Raw genomic sequence first — 21,943 nt, forward strand, 5'->3', positions numbered from 1 at the left:
TAACTTTCATTATTTGCCACTTCATACCACTAATAAGTATTGTCACACCTCCTCAGCACCAAATGGTTGGACATTTCAATTTTAATCTGCTGTTATGCTGAAGATTGGCTATTTATTCTTGCTTTTTTTCCTCAGGAGTAATTACCCCCATGACAGAGTTTATTATGTGGAAGCTATAACTATCTTTCATAATAGGCAGCTGTGCCAGACTATATCAAAGACTCAYTAATTTCCACATAAGCACTCCTCTTCCAGGTCTCCTCCTCCTCTTTCATGATCTTCCTTGTAGCCCAAACAAGGGGTAGAAAAGGACTTTGGATCTGAACTCGTATATATTATTTTTCACAGAATCACAGGATAGTTAAGGCTGGAAGGGGCCTCTAGGAGTCCTGAGTCCAGCCTCCTGCCCAAAACAGGGTCAGAAGTGAGATCAGACCAGGCTGCTCAGGGCTTGAGCCAGCAGTATCTGAAAAATCTCCAAGGATGGAGACTTCACAGCCTCTCTGCTACTTAATTTAGAAAACCTGCTTTTACCTCACTTGGTAACAGCAAAGAGGAACATGGATGGAAGCAATAATTGACTTTGTAAATACTTGAACCTGAATTCTTTTAATCATTGTGAGCCTTTCCAGTGAGTTCAGTGGTGCTGATTTACATATGGAGTGAATATGAATTGGGCAAAATTTTCCTCAACATAGAGGGAATATCTTCAAGCAGTGGGTACCCTTTCAGCCTAAATACWACAGAAGATACAAATAGACTATTATTAAAGTTGATTAATCATTCTTTTTTACTTAGAAAATGTATGAAGTAACTTGCTGTTCTTTTGTCCTTCACAAGGTTTCAGTTTGACAGTTTCCAGGCAAGCAAAAGAAGCTAGAAATGGTTTTACAGGCAGCAACAAGCATAAATTAAACTACACTTTTTTCAGTCTTTTCTCATCTGTCTGCAGCTCTGAGCTTCTTGGTCCAGCTATTAAAATAGTTACACCTGGTCCTGCCACTGRGTGAAAAGTTTGAAGGTTTCCCCTACTCCGATTTTTTGGTTCCTGCTCTGATTTTTTGTGAACAAAAAGAGTTGCAGTAGGACCAGCACAGACTGAGAAAGCTGTGTATATGAAATCAGTGACTAGGAGAGTGCTGCTGGTTATTGCTCAGTGAATGGTTTGAAGACAGCCCAGGCCTCTTCTGAATCTGAAATTTGAGTTTATTATTTGCAAAAGTGCTTAGATTTCTGTTTTTAGCTCATTCAAGAGATCTGGATCATAAAATTACTGTTTCAGTTCATTTATGTAGCTGAGGATGCGCACAACAGGAAAACCCTATATTTAAGGTATGGAATTTTGTAACTGCTGTTTGAACAGGCCTGCTAAGAGGAAAAATGTTTGCAGGAAATCTGATGTGCAGTTAAAATTGAATTTCACTTACTTAACATATTTGAATTTAAACTGCTTAACTGAAGAGTTTTTTGTTTTAAATCCAACCGCCTACATACACAAGGTTTTTACTAATTAAATGTCTTTAATTAGACTTTTTATATAAATGGTCTAGCTATCTTTAAGATGCCCAAAGTCCTCCATTCTGGATATATCATAATTGCATTTCTCCGAAACTTGTCAAGTCTTCACACTGACTGTGTTGAATCCTATCTCCCCTATGAGCACTTAAAGATAGGCATGTATCTGGTAGGTTAATGCAGCCTGATGTACTACTAGCCTTGCTCCTCCGCAGTCTGTAGAGCCGTCAACCGGCTGCCAGTGGAAGAGTGAGATTTTAGCACTGTGCTATAAACTGAGGATAACCAAGTGAAAGAAGCACTAGTAGAAGGCACACTCTTCACTATGACTTTGCACTTTGGTTTCTTGTCTGTAATGTGAATCTACTCATCATGCACATCTCCAGGCATGTGCTCTCAAAACAGTAGCATCTCATGTTATGAAAAAAAGTACTTGAGAAACTTCTTTCTCTTCTAACTCAAGTCAGCCCATGACTTTTATTTGCTGTAAAATCAGTTCAGAATAACACGGATTGATGCATCTTTCTATCTAGGTAACAGCACACCAAAAGCCTGACTTCAAAATTGCACTAAGCACCAGCTGTTAGTGAAAAGGTAGTTCCACAAAACATTCCCACATCCACCTCAGGAACCCAAAGGGTTCTGACAAATCAGAGAGGCTATCCAGACCTGAAAAGGAAGAGATGAGTTTGCACCAGAGCATCTCCATAGTGCAAGCAATGATGCTGATCCAGAAAAGGAGGCAGCAATGCACACAAATGGGTAGGGGAAAAGTTGTCTCCATCCCTCCTGACAGCAGCCTGAATGCAGACCAACCTGCAAACGGTCCTGAAGCTGCAGCTAGGGCAATGTGATTTCTTTGTGCAAAGACCTAAAGAGAACAGTTGTGCTTATGTTGCAGCATATCATAATCTCCATCCTGTCTTACCTTCCCTCCCTTCCCCAGCCTGCTGTCTCTGTTACAGACAGGCACATATGGATTTGGGGTTTAAATATGGAGCTGCTAGATTTACCCCAGTAGTATAAGAGAGCAGGACTGTGTGAAATGTGAGTGGTCAGGTACATGAGCAACGGAAATTAGCAGGTTCTGCCCAAAAGGTTAGGTCACTGATGTTTCCAATTAAATGATTTTCTTGGGCTTGTCACATAAAGAATCCCTGAGGCAATGAGGTACCTTCAAGACACAAATCTTCAGTCTCATTCTTCCCGCTGCTATAAGGAGTAAAGTATGCAGTCTTGAAAAATAATTCCATGTCAATGCTAACCATGTGAAAACAGAGGCACATGAAATGGAAACTTGCACAGTCTCTTTAGCATGCATGTTTTTTCTGAGTAGTAAAAAGATGTAGATAAAAATATCTTGCCTTTGTATATGGTATGTTATTCACAGGATTTTTTACAATTTAAGTATCCCAGACCTTTTCCCATGGGAAAAGCTTTACAATTTGCAAGTCATCTTTGGGTATCAAATGTAATGCATTCCTTTTCTTATTTTCCAGGGATATCAAACCTGACAACATACTACTGGATGAGCATGGTAAGTGGTTATTAACAGTTTTCTCTCAAATATTCTAATTTATGAGATCTCAGTGACACAGTGGCTTGTGCTTCATGAACCAGCCTGAGATTTTGGATTCAGATTTAAATCTTATCTCTCTCTTCAAAATCCCCCTGCCCACCTTGTGAGTTTTGTAATTTCCCTTCTTATTGCAAACAATTAAAGTTGCTCTGACACAAGATCTGAAGATGGAGTAATTCACTCTGAATTGAGATCACCAGGAACACTTGATTAAAAAAAGAAAAGAAAAGAAAAGAAAAGAAAAGAAAAGAAAAGAAAAGAAAAGAAAAGAAAAGAAAAGAAAAGAAAAGAAAAGAAAAAGAAAACATTTTTTTAATACTGGGGAACCTATCAGGAGAAGACTTGATTTTCAGAGGTACTGAGCACTTACAGTTTCTATTCCAGAACAGAAGGGCTAAGAAATCTGTAATAGCAGGTTATTTCTCTTGTAGGCATCTGGAATTATTTTCCTAAATTTAGGTACAAATTTGGAAACTTACCTCTAAGCCGCTGTAGATTTTTATGGCTCTACATGAAATTTTGGTCCAAATGRCATTAAAAGAGACTAGAAAACCTAATCAGCTTTGAAATTTCATTACTAGTTCCTAGTAGATTTGGAACTCAAATTAAAAAAAAACACGGTATAATAAATGCTAATTTCTCTAAAATTTAGACATATAGCAATATATGATAAGCAATATATGAAGAATTTTGCTAAAACTTCCTTCATTAGTTTTGAAGCTATTCATAGGAAAGACATGAGAAAATGAAAGTAAAAGAAGTCATTAACCTTTTAGCAGTTACAACAAAAATATTACAAGAGGAATACTAAATGGAAAAAAAGGCACATTTGGTGTATGGGAAAGTATCATACTTTATACAGCTCAGAATCTTTGAGAAAATATGCAATTTTGGAATGATGCCAAAGTTACCATTATTTTTCAAGATATACTGCAGAACTGCTGGGTATATAAGTTAAAGTTGATTAAAGAAGTAACATTTCAAAAGGTTGGAGTTTGTCCCAGAAATATTGAAGCCAASAAAACTGAATAGTATTCAAGTTTTAAACCACCTAGGACTCAAGTAATTTAATGTTTCAGACCCATGAGTGTTAATRTTCCCTAGAAACCAATATCAGCAAATAAACATGAAACAGAAATCTCTTGTCTTTAAGTCCTGGGTGAATTAAAGATGTCAAAGGCAACGTGAAATGACTATGAGTTTGTTAAATTTCTGACTGACAGCCTTTGAAGTATGGTTGCCCTTACCTCTTCTTGCCCCTCATCAAGGTCAACTGCAGCACAAAATCAGCCTGTTGCTAGAGCTTTGCTACCATCTTAAGGGAGCCTTACAGAGGCTCAAGTATTGCCAAGGAAAAGCTACACCAGAATGATTGGTGCTGCAAAATGAAGTTTTCTTAGTGGCTATGAGACATCAGTAACAAAATCATCTATAGCTAGCTTGAAAATTTTGGAGCAGATAGTGCTTTTTCTCCATAGCAGCAGATTACTGCTCCCACATAACACCTGTACACGAGGGACAAATAACAATRTTTTCCTGGACTTGTAAATCAGCCTTGGTCAGCAGAATTAATCAGCTATCTGATAGATGAATCCTTCATTCACAGACCTGTAACCCAGCTAGGCAATGGGTCCTCCCAGCCTAGGCAAGGGTCCATACGCTTCAACTCACTAAAGGAGACAACATCTTTAGGACATCTTTAGATGTATCTATCTATGCTAGTCCCGCTTTAGGCTTCCTTTACAGATGGCAGAAAGACACAGGCACTTTAGAGGATCTGATTCATCTGCTATTTCAGATGTCTGCACTAGAAGTATATGTTTCTCTTCAGTGACCCAAGGAAGGCTTGGGTTCAGCTACAGATATCCACATTATAGATGCACATTTAGCAAGGTGAATCCTATCCTTGAGATCCATAAAAGCTTCAGTTAAAGTTCAACACTTCATAGTAACACTATTTTTGAAGGAACCATCAGCCTTCATTTCACAGAAAAAGGTGTTGAGTATATACATTTTAAATATGCTAGGCCRCAGAGCAAGTATAACCAATTTACCTAATAGCAAATATAACTCGGCGTGCAGGAACTTTATTCAGCCTCTAGGTGCCATGCCAATTTCCTGGATGTTTAACTTTAACCTTAAGTAAGTTCATCTTATCATTTACTAAACAAACTGTGCTTATGCAAAGTGCTACAGAATTGGGAACGCATAAAAAATGGACCAGGAGTTTGTTTCAAGAAGTTAGATTTCATTGACTTTACTGAATAGAACTATTTTGGTGGAATTTAAAGTGTTATGCCCTTCACATAGCCTTGCATCTTCAAGAAGTAAAACTGACTGAAGTTTTCATAAATTATACCAAGATTACAGACATTTCTGCTTATTAAAACTAGTTTTACTATAATTTACCTGTGTGGCTTAGGAGACAGACCTCAGGAATACAGAAACAATGAAAACGAGATTTTTCCTCAGTAGAGCCACATCTTTACACTGCTGTGCACGGGTTCTGCTGTCTCAGTGGGAATGTTTGATTATCATGAGAGGTGTAATACTAAGTGAGAATGTGGGAATTGCCTACGAATAGTGTTTCAGCCCCTACCAGAAGATGATTGCCAGGTCTCCTGGAGAGATTCTCCAGCCAATAGAGGAGTCTCCTTTAAGGAGAGAGATTAAGGATGTTTTCAGTGTGCTGCAGGTGAAACAGTGGAATATTTCATATTGGTTCACCCTCTAAACCAGAATCAGGCCTCTTTAAGGAATCAGATGCTATCAACAAAGCTCTTCTTTCTAGTTCCCTCTTCACTTTCCCAGAAAGCTATTCCTCTTAGGACAAAAACTTTCTAAATTTAGTRGTGTTGTTCTGATCTGTTAACCAATGTGCATCTGAAACAGAATTATTCCTTTGATGGTTGAAGGGACTACCTGATGGTGCAGGAGAGCTATAATTATTGTATCGTATAGAGAAGTGTGATACATAATTTTCTTAATGTTATTCTGCTTCCTCCAATTGTTCCTTTCATTTTAATGGTTTAGAACAATAAAACTGAAATGAAAATGTTTGGAACTTAGAGCTATTGTATTTTTCCTGAAATGCCAAAGAAATTAGAGGTGCCTGTGCCTTAAAATCACTTCATGATCTTTTGGCTTGTGTGTCTAAGGAGAAATAGAACATTATAAATGCAGAAAAACAAGCAGTGGCATCTGGATTAGTACATGTCCTTTTTCAGAGAAATGAGCTTATTGTTTCTACATATATTAGGTAGCACTATAGCTGTTAACACTTCTGGTCATTCTGCAAAAATTATTGGGCTGTAGTTTGGCACCTAGGTTTTGCGTTGTGCAGAACGATCACATCAAAATTATACTTTTTTTTTTTTTTTTTTTTTTTTCAGAAAATCTGCAAGGGTTTGATTTCCCCCCAAGTATGTTTTTCAGGAGATCACTCTATAAAACTGGAAGGTTACCTACCTGTAGTAATTTCAGTAATCCCTCTACCCAGAGGGATGCCTGTGTGATCTCCTAGGGAATGATTCCCTACTGGGTCAGGTTGATGGTCTACCTAGCCCAGTGTATTATTGCAGCCAGGGCAAAAGGAATGCTATTTACAGAGAGCATGTGACCTTTGCAACTTTGCCACATCTGGTGCTTTAAAGATCCCTAGCACCCACAGTTTTTATGTTAGGATGTTAGAAGTACCTCTCTGCATATTCCCTTTTGAATCTGGCTAGACTTTTGTTAATGACTTTGTCTACACGCTCTTTGAAGCAGCTGATATTATCTGCCACTACAACCTCCTGGAGCAACAAGTTCTAGAAGTTCATTCTCCTTCATGGAAGAAAAGTGCTTCTTTTTAAACAATCCTCCTTTCAGCAGATGTCCCCTAGCCCTAGAATTGCAGGATTTGTTCTACACTCGCTTTATCCGTCATYGTCATGACATTCTAAAACTCTCTGAGCCCTCTCTTGTCTCGTATGAAAAGCCTCAGTCTTTTTTTAATTTGTCCTTTCAAGACAGCTGCTCCCTTCCCTTTCTCCTTCCCTGCTGTCCTAGATATAGTTACGAATATGCAGGCTTTCAGCTTAAGAACATAACAGCRACCATACTGGATCAAAGACCCATCTAAATGAGTTTCCTACCTCAAATAGGTAACAAAAAGTGAATGACAGAGCAAAACACAAAACAAGGCAAGCTCCTAAGAGTACCTCCCCTGTGTAYGCACCCAGCCTCCAGTCTTTTCTGACTGAGGCATTTCCCAAGTTGAACGTGGTTCATRCATTTAGTAACTTTCAGTGGTCTTTTCCATGGCCTTTCCTGGTGTTGCCTTGAGTGGAGTGAGCTTTTATCATCCTTAACATCTTGTAGCAAAGAGTTCCATAGATTATGTGAAGAATCACTACCTGTTTGTTTGCTTTGAATGTACCATCTACCATTTTCACTGACTGCCTCCTAGCAGTCCTCTTGGAAGTGCTTCCTAAAGTTTTTCTCACACTGAAATCACAGAATTCCAGAATTCTTCAAGAATGCAGGCCTGATATTTCACTTTCAGCCTCAACAAGACTGATAATGTTCTATTCATTTTTTATAGGCTGAATTTTTGCATTTATATTAGTGATAATTTTATTCATTTCTGTTATGAAGAGCTAGTTTCAAGGTGGCATTTGTATGTGCCTTTTTATATTATATATACATATGATTATATTGTTTTATGATCATCAATGTTGTCCCTAAAGTTCCGTTTACTTGATTATTTGAGAATCTCAGTTCTAATTTGAAAAATAAAGGCAAAGTTGAAAAATGCAGCCAGTGTGCAATTTGGGCTTAAAGCCAAAAATAGGATGAAAAGGGGAAAAAATCAATATTTTGAACTCTGGCTTCTGAACAATAGAACTTGCAACGTTGATATTATATAAAAAAATCCCTCAGAAGTGTGAAGTCTCCAGTAGAGAAGTACCTGATGTGTCTGCATTAGCGTTAACCCTTATCACATGCACAAACAATTTTCCTGATTTTGCTTTGCCCTGTGATMAGAGCTATGAACCCACTATGAACTCAGCTTGCTTTGCTGAGATTTCCATCAGTTCTGATGCATGTGAAGGTAGTGACACTAACTCCAGGTTCGATTTTTTTTCCCTATCATTCACCCCATCAATTACATACTGTTAGAAACTCAGTTAGGTTTGAAATCATGTGTATTTTCCTTTGCTTAACGTTAGTCAGTCTGCCTCAGTCACCTTTCAGAACTTAGTTTGATTTTACTTAKGATCCATCCTCATTTAGAAAAAATTAAATGAGAGTTCAACAAAGATCACTTGTTGTCTACTTCAGGTGTTGGATTTTCAGGCCATGTGGAAAAGTGAGGCATAAAAGTCATATGGCACTTCTGAGATGCACATGTAAAGCTTCTGAAAGCCATACACTGTGCTGCAGGTATTAATTTACAATTTTTTGCATTTATAGACTTAGTTTGAAGTTGACTGGAGGAATGMAGTTTTCCAAACAATTTCCATTGAAATACTTTTTGTTTAGAATATATTTGTTGATGTACATGAAATCTGTGCAGTCTGGAATGATTTGTAAATATCACTCTGTAGAGAGCCAGAGCAACATGCTAATTTCTCTTCTCTTCTCTTCTCTTCTCTTCTCTTCTCTTCTCTTCTCTTCTCTTCTCTTCTCTTCTCTTCTCTTCTCTTCTCTTCTCTTCTCTTCTCTTCTCTTCTCTTCTCTTCTCTTCTCTTCTCTTCTCTTCTCTTCTCTTCTCTTCTCTCCGCTATCATCTTGTTATACTGGGTCATGCAGCCATGAGAATTAATCAAGGAGCTATTCCCCTGTGATATTCAAATCCAGTTTGGTACTGTTTTACCTGTTGTGAAATGTTCAGTCTCACAGCTCTTACATCTAGAACCAAGTGGTACTGGCATATTTCTTTGTTCAACATCGTGCCTGACACCTGAGAAAGGAGCCAGGGTACAGTAATCTGTTTCTGCATTTAATTGTTGTGCAGGATGCTATGCAAAAAGTGAGATCAAGTATAAGTTTGAAGCTCAGCTGGGAAAAAGTCCCCATGATTTGAAATTTTGGAAATGGTATGAGATGGCCAAAATTCTTGGATTTTTAGTCCAACCAGTAACTTGCTGTCCTTTTCCTATATGGAATTGTTGCAGTACAAGTACATGTCGTAGAGACTGATCAGAAACTTTCTATAGAAATCGAGGTGGGAGGGGGACAGTATTGACAGCTCCTGAAATATTCAGGACAAGAATTAATGATTCTTTAAAAAATGCAAATCACTGGGCTCAGAACAGTCAAACCTGTTAAACATTGTGCCCAGGAAGACAGAACTCTGCCTCTGCATCTCTCCAGCCATGGTCTTGTCCTTCTCTGCTCCTGCTTGCCTTCATGAGTGGGTGCTTTGCTCTTCGCCAACTGCTTCTGTCCTGGCTGAGGGTCAACTCCAGCCTCTCCCTGGCTCCCACAAAGAGCTGCTTCCAGCCATGCAGCAGCTTTTTTTATCAGTAGCAAGATGCAGCAGAATTACACAGACCTGATCTTCCCAATCTATCCTTTGTATTACAGAAAGGCATTTTTTAACAAAAGCCATCAACCACTGTATATAACACTTCACAAGTGTGCTATTTTAGTTTTGTTAAATGAAAAGAAATCTAATAAAGGGGAGAGAAAACAATGCACCACCAGAGAGGCAATTTTCATCGCAAATCAAATATTTGGATCAGTCTGAATGGATATTAGATGATAGGTGTTTTGCAATAGGTTATCATGCTGGCATGCTAATGGGAGAATCACTTTACAATGCTATCATTTAAATGACAGAACTTAATATTTATCTGTCAAAAAAGAGAATGTATTAGTCTGCCAAGATTCTTGCAGCTTTTCATTCTACTTTGCACATGAAATTGCTTATATATACTGCCATGAGGTAGCTGTATGTGGTTCAATTATCTCTTTCAAGAAGTTTTCTCCCACGGTGTTTTATTGCATAAATAAACTGCAAACATGCTATGCACCTGCCATTGGCTTCAGTCACCATGAAAGGAGAATGTCATTTTGCAATTTGATGCTAGACCAAGCTGTAAACACTAATTATTGTTATGGCAGCCTAATACACCCCCCTTATGAAGAGATTACTTTTTATCTACTCAGTTTTTGTCAGATTTTTCCACATTTCTGTTGATGTGTTCAGAACTGGATGTCTTAGAAGGAAAGCTTCATAAGTGGTTTTTGAGAATAAGGTTAGGAGAAGCATGCAAACCGTTTCGTTGGAAACCTCTAGTGTGTTTTTGACTTAGGGCAATAGCTTTAATTTTGGAAGTGTATGTACATTTTGCCTTTTTCCCTTTTAAAAAACTGCAGATCTGGCCAAATTACAGGACTCTGAGATTTTCAGTTCATACATGTGTGATTGTAGATTTCTTAGAGATTGACAGATGCATTTCCTGGAGACTTTGCCTGAACAGCATCTAGATTAGACTACAGGCACTGAATAATCTTTTATTGAAATTGCTGTTCCTCAGTCAGGCACTGRGGTAACATTCAGCATCAGAACAAAAAGCAAGTCATTTGTTACACTTGTTTCATCTGTGGCAGCAAACAAGATAACAAACTCCTTCACTTAATAACTGCATCATGGCCAAAGCCTGCTCYGTTCTGGGCACTGAATGAGGCTGGGATCCTGATCAAAAAATGTTACAGGAACCTGTCATTCAAGACTCTAGTTAAACACATGACATAACACATGTGGCTCAATTCCAGTGAGTGAATTACTGTATAATAACTGAACTAGTATCTGCAGAGGGTTTTTCTTTTTAGAAGTCTGATCCAACACACAGCTAAGCCAGGGAAGAAGGTACCTGTCCATGAACGCTGTCATCTAGAATGGCTTTGCCAGACGTAACCACAGGCAGCATAATACCTGCATCACTCCGCAATATGAAAGGAGTCCTTTAGTGGAAGATGCACAACCAAGTAGCAGATTTAAACATTAAAAGAAGCAGATACATTTTCAGGCTAGATCTGCATTCAGTTTACCTTGCCTATGCCAAGCCAGGACTATGAACCACCTCTTTGCTGTATGTGGTGGAACAATTTTAGCTCTGCTTGTAGTAAGCTACCCTAGGAAAAAAAATAATGATGGCAGGTTTGGGCCATCCAACCTGATTAGTTCAGTTTAAATTAGCTGTCTAGCTGGTCAGGCAGCAAGTCCAGGGGCCAATTTGTGTCATATATCTTTCATCTTGTCAAATGAGTGATCATTTGGGACCTGCTGCTGTTACAGACACACTCTTCTGCTACTGTGAATCTAATTTTATAGTTATTGTACTAGAAACCATCCTTTTTCATCTTGGCTCCCTTTTTGCCCTGAGGAGATTTGGAATAAGCCAGGATGACTGTAACTTGAAGTGGATGAGATAGCAGATAGATGACAMAAGTACATGAGATTATGGAAGGTGGCTCTAGGCATATTTCACATATAAGGCCACAAAATTCAGTTCTGCTCCTGCACAAAGTTACTGCTCTGAAAAAGTGGTTACTCTACTTGATGTTCATGGCAGGAGGAGGCTTAGGGGCAGCCAGCAGCAAAGGGTCAGTACTGGGAACTAATGATGGACGCCACTATATGAGAAAAGAAGTGTGCCATCATTTTGGTKCCGATACAATTTTTCTACCTCTGATGAACATGTAATAGTAAGTTTCTATGAATCAGTATACATTTCCAATTTAATTTCTTTCCATTAGCACTTTAATATTAAATAAAGCAAGGAATATKTGCATGATGCGCTATTTTGACCGTTGTTTTCACTCTGTGTTATTGCAGGACATGTTCATATCACAGACTTTAACATAGCGACCATAGTGAAAGGCTCCGAAAAAGCTTCTTCTATGGCTGGCACAAAACCTTATATGGGTAAGTTTTCAAGATTATTGTAAAAATGTAGTAAAATGCACACATTTATATTGATTAGTGATGTATTAAATTTTTTTTTAGTTGTAAATGCATACTATAAATGTGAGTAACTTCTTTTTAGATAGYGTATGTTTGTTAGCAAAAGAAAACATCAGAGAGAGGAGGACTGGGGAATGGTTTTGTCTCTGCAGTGCTTTTAGTTAGATTCTCTTTGTTTTTTGTTTTGTGAAGCCAATTTGAGAGAGGCTCAGCTGTGTTCCTTCATGCAAGTCCCCACAGTCTGGAGAGAAGAATATGAAGTTATAATTGTATTACTGTATCTACGATGTGGCAGAGAACACATAATGCAATYTTGAAAGGCTAGGCACATCTTTAACCACATTGCTGAACTAGCTTCCTCAAAAATTTTCCTGTTATTTAGAGTCCTAGATAACCAGCCACTTAGGTGACTGTTCCTTGGCTTTAGGGGACATTTTATGTTTCAATCATGTGAATTTTAAACACAGAGATTGAAGGCTATGAGAATAAAATTCATTTCCTCTGAATTCATGGGTCTAAAAGTTTTGGCTAAGCTAATAATTCAATTGCCCCTAGAGCTGAAGGAGCAAAGGTATTTCCTGAAGGCAATTTGTTCTACCAAAGTTAGGCTAGTTTTCATAGCTAAATATAGGTGTAATTCGACATAATTTGTGGTTTCACACACCTCTGCTGTTTTAACTCTRTCTACACATAAAACTGCCAAGCCTGAAGAGAAGACTAGCTTCAGACTAAACTTATTTGGGATCCAGGAACTATTCTAAGAGGTGTGTGACCCTTCAACAGGCATGCTCAGGGCACATCTAACACCCAGACAATGTCAAAACCCAGTACACTAACATAGCCTGAAAACATGGATAGGGGAACCTAAAGCTGGTTACCCTGCTTCTGCGTACTAGCACAGGGYTCAGAGCGTTTGCCTAAGATAGAAACGAGCACTTTATGCTCTTCGCATCCAGAAGAGCACTGTGAAACCTGCATGTCTGTGAACATCTGTGCTAGCACTGAGACAGTGTCAGAGTGGTTCCAGGCACCGGAGCACACTTGTCTTATTTTCAGAGATGACTTGATTTTATCCTGAAACAGCTAGCGCTCCCCCAGGTAATTCCCAAAGAGTTAGTGGGGCTGGAGTCTGTTCCGCATTAGCAGCTGGGACATAGCCACCCCGTTTTGGGGTTGATAGGATACGATAGCTCGTCATCCTGGTGTTACTTAGTTTACTTTTATAGATGAACTCCAAATGGTACGATAACCATTTCATGTGGCCTGGGCTAAAGCATTCAARTTACGCGGAGGAATCAGGTTTAGACGACTTTCTCACTGGTCAGTTCTGGATGAGTTCCCAGTTCAGCGTTTCTACTTAGGTGAGCTGGTCAGCTCTGCACATGCATCGTATATGGAGATTAGGATGCTGAGTTTGGGTATTCGGGGCCCGTAACCAAGTGTTTAGCGTCGTACTYTGCATCCTCTATCGGATGTGGTGAAAAGAGATGGGAAGGGATGTCACAGCCTATGTTACACTGACTGCTTTAATTTAACAAGCATTCACATGAACATTTTTGCCTGTGTGGGGTGTTTTTATTTATGAAAAAAAATCTGAAAGAACAAAAACTCAGAAAAAAACACTTTTTTCCTCTAGAAATAATTGGACTCCCCCCGTGCATACCCACAAATAGCTGTACAACTTAATGTGAAACTAACTCCATTCACTAAAGTATCCTTACATATAAGAACTGAAATATTTTAAAAATACCACCATTTCCAGGACAGTAATTTTGAGTTTCTGGGAAAATTTTGTATCTCCAAGCTCACTACTTCTGTTAAAATAGCTGCCTACAGTCTTTTATTAGCCGTTGGCATTAGATGTGCAAATTCTTACATATGTTATTCAAAAATACTCTTGGACAGTAGATATTTTGCAGGAGCTCAGACAAATTTAGAATATACTTTTTCCATATTTAAATATTATGATGACAGCAGATATAATATCAATAGAATCTTTTCTATGATTTAATTTGGTAGTCAATTAAATGACTAAAATGGTGGCTTTACACTTTTAATCTTGAGGTGGTTGCATAGTTTCACATTAGAAAGCATATTTATTATGAAAGTTAACAGAAGAAACTTGAGTATTTGCCTAGGAGTCAGTTAGCATTTTAGCCTCTGCCTGTCATAGTCTGAATGTGTGGAACGAAGAGATCGTCTGGGTGTTAAAATGATCAGAAGGAGCAGATCAGTTCAAATATTCTGCTGAGTGTTAACAGGAAGTTTAGCATCCCTTGGAGCTTCCTTCAGCTCATTTGCACACACAGGTGGACACCATCTTTTTAGTTATCTTGTTTGCAGATTTTTCTTACAAGAAAAAGCTAGCTAAGAACACAAAAATCTGTGGGAAGCACTTAGTACAGTGATTTGGTATTTCAGTTTTAGAATRACAACCAAAGTGTTTTGGAATTCCAATCCACCCTTCCACCTCCCAAAAAGGAGGAGGAGTAACTCACGTTATTTGCGTAACTAGCATTACCCAAGGAAATCAAATATTTCTGAGATTCCTCTTAGGAGGCCTCATTATTCAGTGCAGAGATGCCTAAATCCAGGCAACACTGCCTAAATTCTACTTATGTTCCTCTACCTCATACTTCTGTTTGTTAGGCAGCTCTGGAGTCCTTGTACTCAACAGGAAAATATTAGTCTCAGAGATGGATATGCCTTTATAGCTTTATTGTTTTGAGATGAATTTCTCAGCTTAAGATCGTGACAAACAATTTTCTCTCACCTAAGTATGGTGTACCATTTTTCTGCCTTTCCAGGTAGTTAGATGAGGTCATGGGTGATTCCAATCACGTAGCCATGGTCAGCCTGGGCTGACACAAGGAAGGAGGTGTATTATAGAGCTGGAAATGGGGAAGATGAGGGACAGGGACAAGATACACACAGTGATGAGCTGCTATCTTGGTTCGCCTCAATTCATGGAGCCATTCTGTCCCTGAATCTTCCCCTCCAAATATCAGACCTCCCTCAACCAACTATCACCACAAAAAGAAATGATAAAAGAAAAATGCCCTTTACAGAGAGATTTCCACACCATCCATCAGTTTACTTTCTCTCTAGCGAGTACCCATCTCTTGGAAATGCAAAAGCCACAGGTTTAGAGTCTTTGCTACTCTATCTGTCAGGAGAGTCATCCTTGCATTTATCAGGAGCTGTGAGGAGGCAGGAAAGCTTTTAGAGCTGTTACARTTCTCTGTTTCAGGATGAAAAGTGATGGGTAAGTATTCTCTGAGGCACAGCTTGGAAATCAAAGCTTCAGCAAAACGATCTCAAATATCAAGAGTTTGACAGATARGGCCTGACTCTCCCTGGTGCTGTATTTCCTCTTTCTAAGTGAATTGAGTTCACTTCCTTTCCTCTTAATTTACACCTTTAACTTAGTGGAGGATCATACCTTTAGTGAAATGACACATTTCTGTTGCTGGAATCAGAAAAGCACTATTTTTACTCCGAATGGTTATTTGATATTGCTATGATCTCCTGGCTTAAGGCTGTATCACAGATTTTCCRTGTGGATTTGCATCGGTCATTCAGACAATGAGGCTCAGAGTTTGGCTCCATGTTTGGCAGCAAGTTTTCATTACCATGAATATAAATCACCCTTTAGTCTCAATATAACAGTTACCTTCAAACAAGTCACTTGCTGAGCACCAGAACTGAGGAAACCTAGTGATTCCTGTAAGACATACTTTCCGTTACACTGGTTTTGACAASAACGAGGACAGGAAGTGTGATTTCCCCATTTGGGACTTTTATAAAGTCTCACTCTCATTTGAATTCTGCTACATATAATATTACATGAGGGCATACTCCAAACTTTCCTCTGGTTGAGTTATTTATAGGCTTTCTTATCTCTACCTACTGCCAGTTTAAAAAAATATATAGAAAAATATTATCTTTATCTCATTATTATATGAAATCTGATTGGAATAGGCTGATAAATTGCCATGGAGAGATTCATTCACATGCAGCATGACTGCCTAAAACTTGTGTCCATAAAAATGCAATATACTGGCATCGTGTTACAGAAATGCACTAGCAGTTCAGATTAAGATAGTTTAAAACACAATTTACCTTGTATGTCTAAGCATGGTGCAAGTCAGCTCTTGCAGCCTTTGCTCAATCTCACTTCATATTAACCTTTTTGTCCCCAAGTATTTCTCAGGCTAAATCTTTCTCTGACTATTTCCCTAAACTTGAAACAGCTCTATGGAATGCAATGTATCTGAACTTGAATGTTTTCCCAGAAACTTTCCGGTTTCTGTACATTCCATCTTCTTAGTCGATTCATTCAGACACATCAAATACATGCCACATATAGACAACAAAAATATGAAGAACAGTGAATCTGAAAGGAACAAGACTAATAGCCTGGCAAAATCAGCTGCAGCTGCTGCTGCAGTTTTATTCTTCAATATAAATCACCCTTTGACTTGAAATGCTGAAGTGAATTTAGCTGCTTGAATTTCCAGGGGTCTTTAGAGTTTATGTCCCCTACTACTCAGGCATCTGCAGCTCTGAAATATAATGTATGCCTTAGTCTGGTTTAGGAAACTTTTGTGTCTTACCCATGCCTGATTTTGACATTATGAATTTACTCTTCAAGTCTTCTACATCACTTGTGACTGAGGGTGTTGTCAAGGTTTTATTGTAAGAATAGTTCTTAGAAAACTCGCATGCTTTCAGGCTGTCTTACTCCTACCCCGGCAAGCACTGCAAAATGTCCTTTGAGTTGACTTTTGATAGGTATGTCTGCTTCCAACAGGTGGATGCAAACACGTGTAGGGGAATGCATGATGAGCAGATACAAGGAAAGCCAGCATGAGGCAGGACAAGCGTGGTCCCCAGCCGTGGTCTGTGGCTGGAACATGTGGCCTTGGGTTTTTCTTCCCATGGACAGTCATTCACTTGTCCTCTTGTGATTAAAGGATGCCAAGATACACGTTGATGGAAGCACTTGTGTTAATGCTCACCATCTTCAATGCTATCCAACTCTGTGAACGACAGCAAAAAAGGATGTTTTTCATTTTGTCTTCTCATACAGGTGGTAGGCAGTATGCTTATGTCTCAAAGAATACTTTCTATACCAAACATCCAGTTGCAATATTGGCCTTTGAACCCTGCAACAGGTTTTACTTCCAGAAAATATTACATACATTACTTTTTGTTTATTACTAACCCTTGCATAATTTAGATACATTTGAGTCCTGTCGCATATGCTTTTTACTCACTGAATTTATTTGTATTTTTTAAATGGAATTTCCCTACATCCGTATATTATTTATGAGACACACTGGATGTTGTCAAAACCTCCCACTCACAGATTATAAATCTCTTTTCTATTTCTGGTGGTAGTCGAGTCAGATAGAGGGTTTGAAGTTTTCTTCAGTAAAGGCTGAAGTTATCCGAATAATGCACCATGACTTTATTTCACAGCAAACTGATAACATAACTTTTAGTATCCTAAAAGTATCTTACACACCTGCCAAAAATCTAAATCAAAAACATCAGCAGTAAATTACCTGAAAAGKTTCAGCCACTCCTTACTATCTTACAGGCTTGTTATCTCTGATTTTCACAGCTGCTTTCGTAGGTTGCTGTCATGGTGAAGAATTGCTGAATATCTGAGATTATCAGAGAGGTGTGAATTTACAGAGGCCTAGTGAACATTTAAAGTGTATGAGTCATCCATATATATTAATTAATACTGTGTGGGTATGCTATTGGAGTCATAAAAAAGCTAGTGGATGTMCTGATATCAACCTTACAGGTAAAGTAAAAATATTCTGTAGGACTAAATTTGTTCCTGAAGTAGTTATAATAGAGCAGAGACAAATCTGGGGTGGGATTTTCGGAAATCTTCAACCTTGCCTTTATTTGAATTCACAGTAAACAGTGGACTGAAATTAAGTAGTGCTTTGAAATTCCTATCATCTGAGTAGTTGGGTCAATATTCAGGTTTTCAGAAATCCCCCACTTGTTCTGCAGGGCATAACGGGTTCAACTGCCTATCTGCAGAGTCTCCCTGGTGATGTCTCTCCCTGGCCTTTTGGTCACAGGAAAATAGCATGGTGCCAGGGAGAGCTGAGGGGCTTCTCTTATTCTGATAAGCAAGAAGTGAGAGGGGATGAGTATCCCCTTAGGATACCTTTTGGAGGTATCCTAAAAACACCCTTCCCTGTACTGATGGGATTGTGCAACCTGCACTAGGACCTCTGCAGTTCAGAGGATCGAGCACTGAACTGGAAGGGGGTATTCCGGTTTTGGCTCTGCTCTGACATTAACATCAGGCACACAAGCAATTTGGACTGAAATGACCTTAGGGCCTGATGCAATATGCAGGTCCACAGACAAATCTGAGATGGGTTAACTTCTATCAGAGGTGGGAGAAGGGGCAACTGGGAGCCCAGCAAGGCATTTCTGGTCTCTGAATAACTTTTGTTCTTTGGTCAAGTCATGCAACTCCTCCAATTATCATTTTTTTGCATGTATATCATTTCTTTGCATGTATAGCAAATATCTTGGCGAACCTGGTAGGAATATGTGAGGCATGAGCACCTTAGTGCTTCTGGAGTGTCAAACAGCAGCTGTAAATCAGATAAATATTCACAAATTCTGTCCTACAAAATCTCAGTTCGCAAGGCCAGTTGGCTTCAGTTACAGGGTGGAATTGCTGCTGTCTGCACCAGGCCATCTCCCCAAAAGCATGTGGGATTCTTTGGCCACTATCCCTTCAACMGCTTGTTAGGAAAACCATGACACTGCAGCATCTAGATGGAATAAGGAAGGCGCTTCCTCTGTGTAATTCCATCTCCAGTAGTAGGAGACCATCACGTGGTCCGTGTTGCTGGGCTCATTTTCACAGGGCTACTGCACGAGGCAGTTTTTCTGAGGCTGAGCCAGAGTTTCTGCAGTGACAGTTTCTCTGCACAACCACAAGAATAAAAACTGGGTACTGTTCAGTGATTAAGTAATACAGAGGGTTTTCTGAGGACAGCACTCTGTGAATAAATGCAAAGGGGGTTATATAGCTATATAGCAGATTAATAAGGCTTTCTAAATGTAGTGTCTGTATACAGGTAATAGTATGTAAAATCTTTACTTTGATTAATAATTGCATTGAATATGAGTATTAAAACTACTGTGGGGTATTATGTGAATAAAGGTACAAAAACAGTCATATCAATCGCTATAACAGCTTTAGACTTCACACCAGAAAATTGCCAGCCTGGCATGTTCAGATTTTAAGCAGCATTTTACCTTATACAACAGAAGTTAACAGCTTGCTACCTGAAAGATCTGAGTCAGGAAGCTGTCCATTATAATTTAGACCTTTTTAGCACAGGAGAAAGTAAACTCTAGGAGGTAAATTGATAGTTTACCAAGTTCATGTTTACATTCAGGRAGAGAAAAGTTAATTTCTTTCATTTTGTTCTTCAAACAGCGTTTTCTCTAAATGTCAGATCACTTGCCATCACTATAATTTCATTCCTGCTTTCTATTTAAATCATGACCTAGAAGAATTACTGACCTTCTCTCAATTTATTTCAGAGAAAAGTGAAAATTAATATTTTCTTATCAGACTGCTGAGAAAGCTGTTAGCATTTCATTGAACCTGTTCAGTCAAAATCAAGTTCACCTTTTATTTAGACAGATCGGTCTGTTATCCATTAAGCCTGACACAGCCAGATGTAAGCATGTAGCTAATCTGTGAACATGTAATATGTATCAAATCACTCACACATTTAGAATTTGGAAAGGTCTAAGCTTTTAACAACTTATCTTGTGCTGGCCAATGAAAATACTATGTTGTTTATATTGTATATGGGGGGGAGGGTTTGCAAAGTTTGAGAATAATACAAAGAAGCAGAATGATACCTAGCAGCATGGCATTGTGCTAAACCTCAATTAATGGTACTGGGATCTATTTTGCTGTCTATGAAATGTCATGCTTTACAGTAAAACCCACACCACGGAGTGATGGGTTTGCTACGTGACTGGCAGAGTGTATACCCTTGCAACCACTGCTGTACGCCACAGGCCGCTGGTTCCTCTTACCAATATGCAGGATATCTGCTGTTTACTACACAAATAAACTATTAAGAGCTCTAACTGGCCATCCATCTGACTAGTTTCAGGGCTTTCATTCTCGAGAAAGGGTTAGGACATGCCCATCCGAACCTGATCAGGCAAAAATTTGAGGCCAATCCACTACGGCTTTGATTTTTATTTTGCTGTCGGTTTAACATATTGATAAATTCAGCAGATGGCATTTTGTAGGAACTCATGACCAAGTCTGCAACATTTAGCTATGCATGGGCCATCAGCTCCCTTCAGSTGATTGATCTTCAGGAATCACTTTGCACTGCTATCATTACTGCTTAAGCACGCTGCAGACAAGGACATTTGTTAGTAGGTAGCAAAGGCCATTTGGAGAAGGGTATTCTTCTTTTCACTGTGCTCTCTCTCATTGATTTTGCAAAGTTTCAAAGCAGTCTGATGGAAGTCGGAGGTGATTCAGAGTAAGTAATAGCTCTATAAGCTCCCTTAATCAGCCCTTGTCAGACTCCTGTGTGGTGCTAGGCAAGTACACGAGGCATGCTTTGATTAGGTGCTCGCTAAGCAAGTGAAACTTAAATCAGTTCATCAGAAAAGAAACTTCATATTGTGCTATTTAGGATTCATGTCAGAGCCACTCCAAGCCTTTCATTTTATGATTTAGTCTGATAAATTATCTTTATGATTAAACCAGTATGCTCCATCAAAAATTATAACAGCTATTCTTTGTGCTGACCRTTCTAAGTGATAGACCACAAATTGACCGTTTTATCATGGATAGCCTTTTCAAACTCACCACTGAGGGATAAATTAAAATGGCCTGAATTTAGGAGACCTGGAACACTTAGCAGTGCTATGCAATTAGGTGGTACCTATTATTCAGCAGATTTCTAGAAACCCTACTTRAAAGCTTTTCCTTCTACATACAAAATGCTGTCTTTTACAACATAAAAAGTTACTGAAATTTGGGTTGTGTTGTTTCCATTTCTGTTGATGTTGGTACAGAGACAGTCCATAATGATATGGCATTGCTAGAAAGATACAGTGCCAAAAACATTGGAAGACAGAACTCTCAAGAGGATTTTAATTTATTTGTTGAAAAAACATTAACTGGAAATACATATTAGATACAGTCACGGGATGCACTGAAGAACATTTTGATGTAGCACAAAAATGAGTTCGTTCATGTGATTTTTCAAGAAAGAAAAAGAGATAAAAATCAGTGAAAAACTGAGTTTGCTATTAGAAAAAAAGAAAGGAACAATTATGGAAAAATAGAAAAGGATTTTTGACTTTGAGTTGTTGAAACTAAACATKTGCATTTGTTTATTATACAAGCCAGGGAAATATTCCTGACCTTATCGCTTGCCCCTGTTTAAGTTAGCATAGATGTCCTAGCTTRGACATTTGCTTAATTTAGAAATGCTCTGTATTTCTAGTTACTGAAGCCTTGTATGAAAGGTGGTACCGGACCATACTCTTTTTTCACCTGTAAAGAGTAGTTCCTCTTTGCCTAGGCCAGAAGATTTCACTGCCTCTGAGACGTAGATTTTTCAAAACTTMCCAACACTTTGAGTGACTATTTCTAGTTGTATGATCTGAGGTGAAGAGCCCGTGCAGTTCATATCCTCTGCCTCCTTTAAAAGGAGCAGTGTCTCCTAATGTACCTTTTACTACTTACTAAGGAAAAGTTGTGGTATAGTCTAGTGGGAGAAAAAAAGCTACCATAAAATTCCATGACAACTATACCAATATCAATTATGCTTTAAAATCCAGCTTTTAAT

General features: G+C 38.6%; 1 protein-coding gene across 1 annotated transcript in view; it reads left to right on the forward strand.

Annotated features, from left to right (window-relative positions):
* The window catches only part of STK32B (serine/threonine kinase 32B), a 134,442-nt gene that overhangs the window by 86,605 nt on the left and 25,894 nt on the right, over window positions 1–21,943 (forward strand). The window contains exons 5-6 of the mRNA XM_085309684.1: window positions 3,015–3,052; window positions 11,925–12,014. Of these exons, the coding sequence (XP_085165810.1) occupies window positions 3,015–3,052; window positions 11,925–12,014 (128 nt within the window). The remainder of the gene's footprint in view (window positions 1–3,014; window positions 3,053–11,924; window positions 12,015–21,943) is intronic.

This window comes from Rhea americana, unplaced genomic scaffold, assembly GCF_003343005.1.
Source record: "Rhea americana isolate MKP2758 unplaced genomic scaffold, rheAme1 scaffold_30, whole genome shotgun sequence".
Taxonomy (NCBI): Eukaryota; Metazoa; Chordata; class Aves; order Rheiformes; family Rheidae; genus Rhea; species Rhea americana.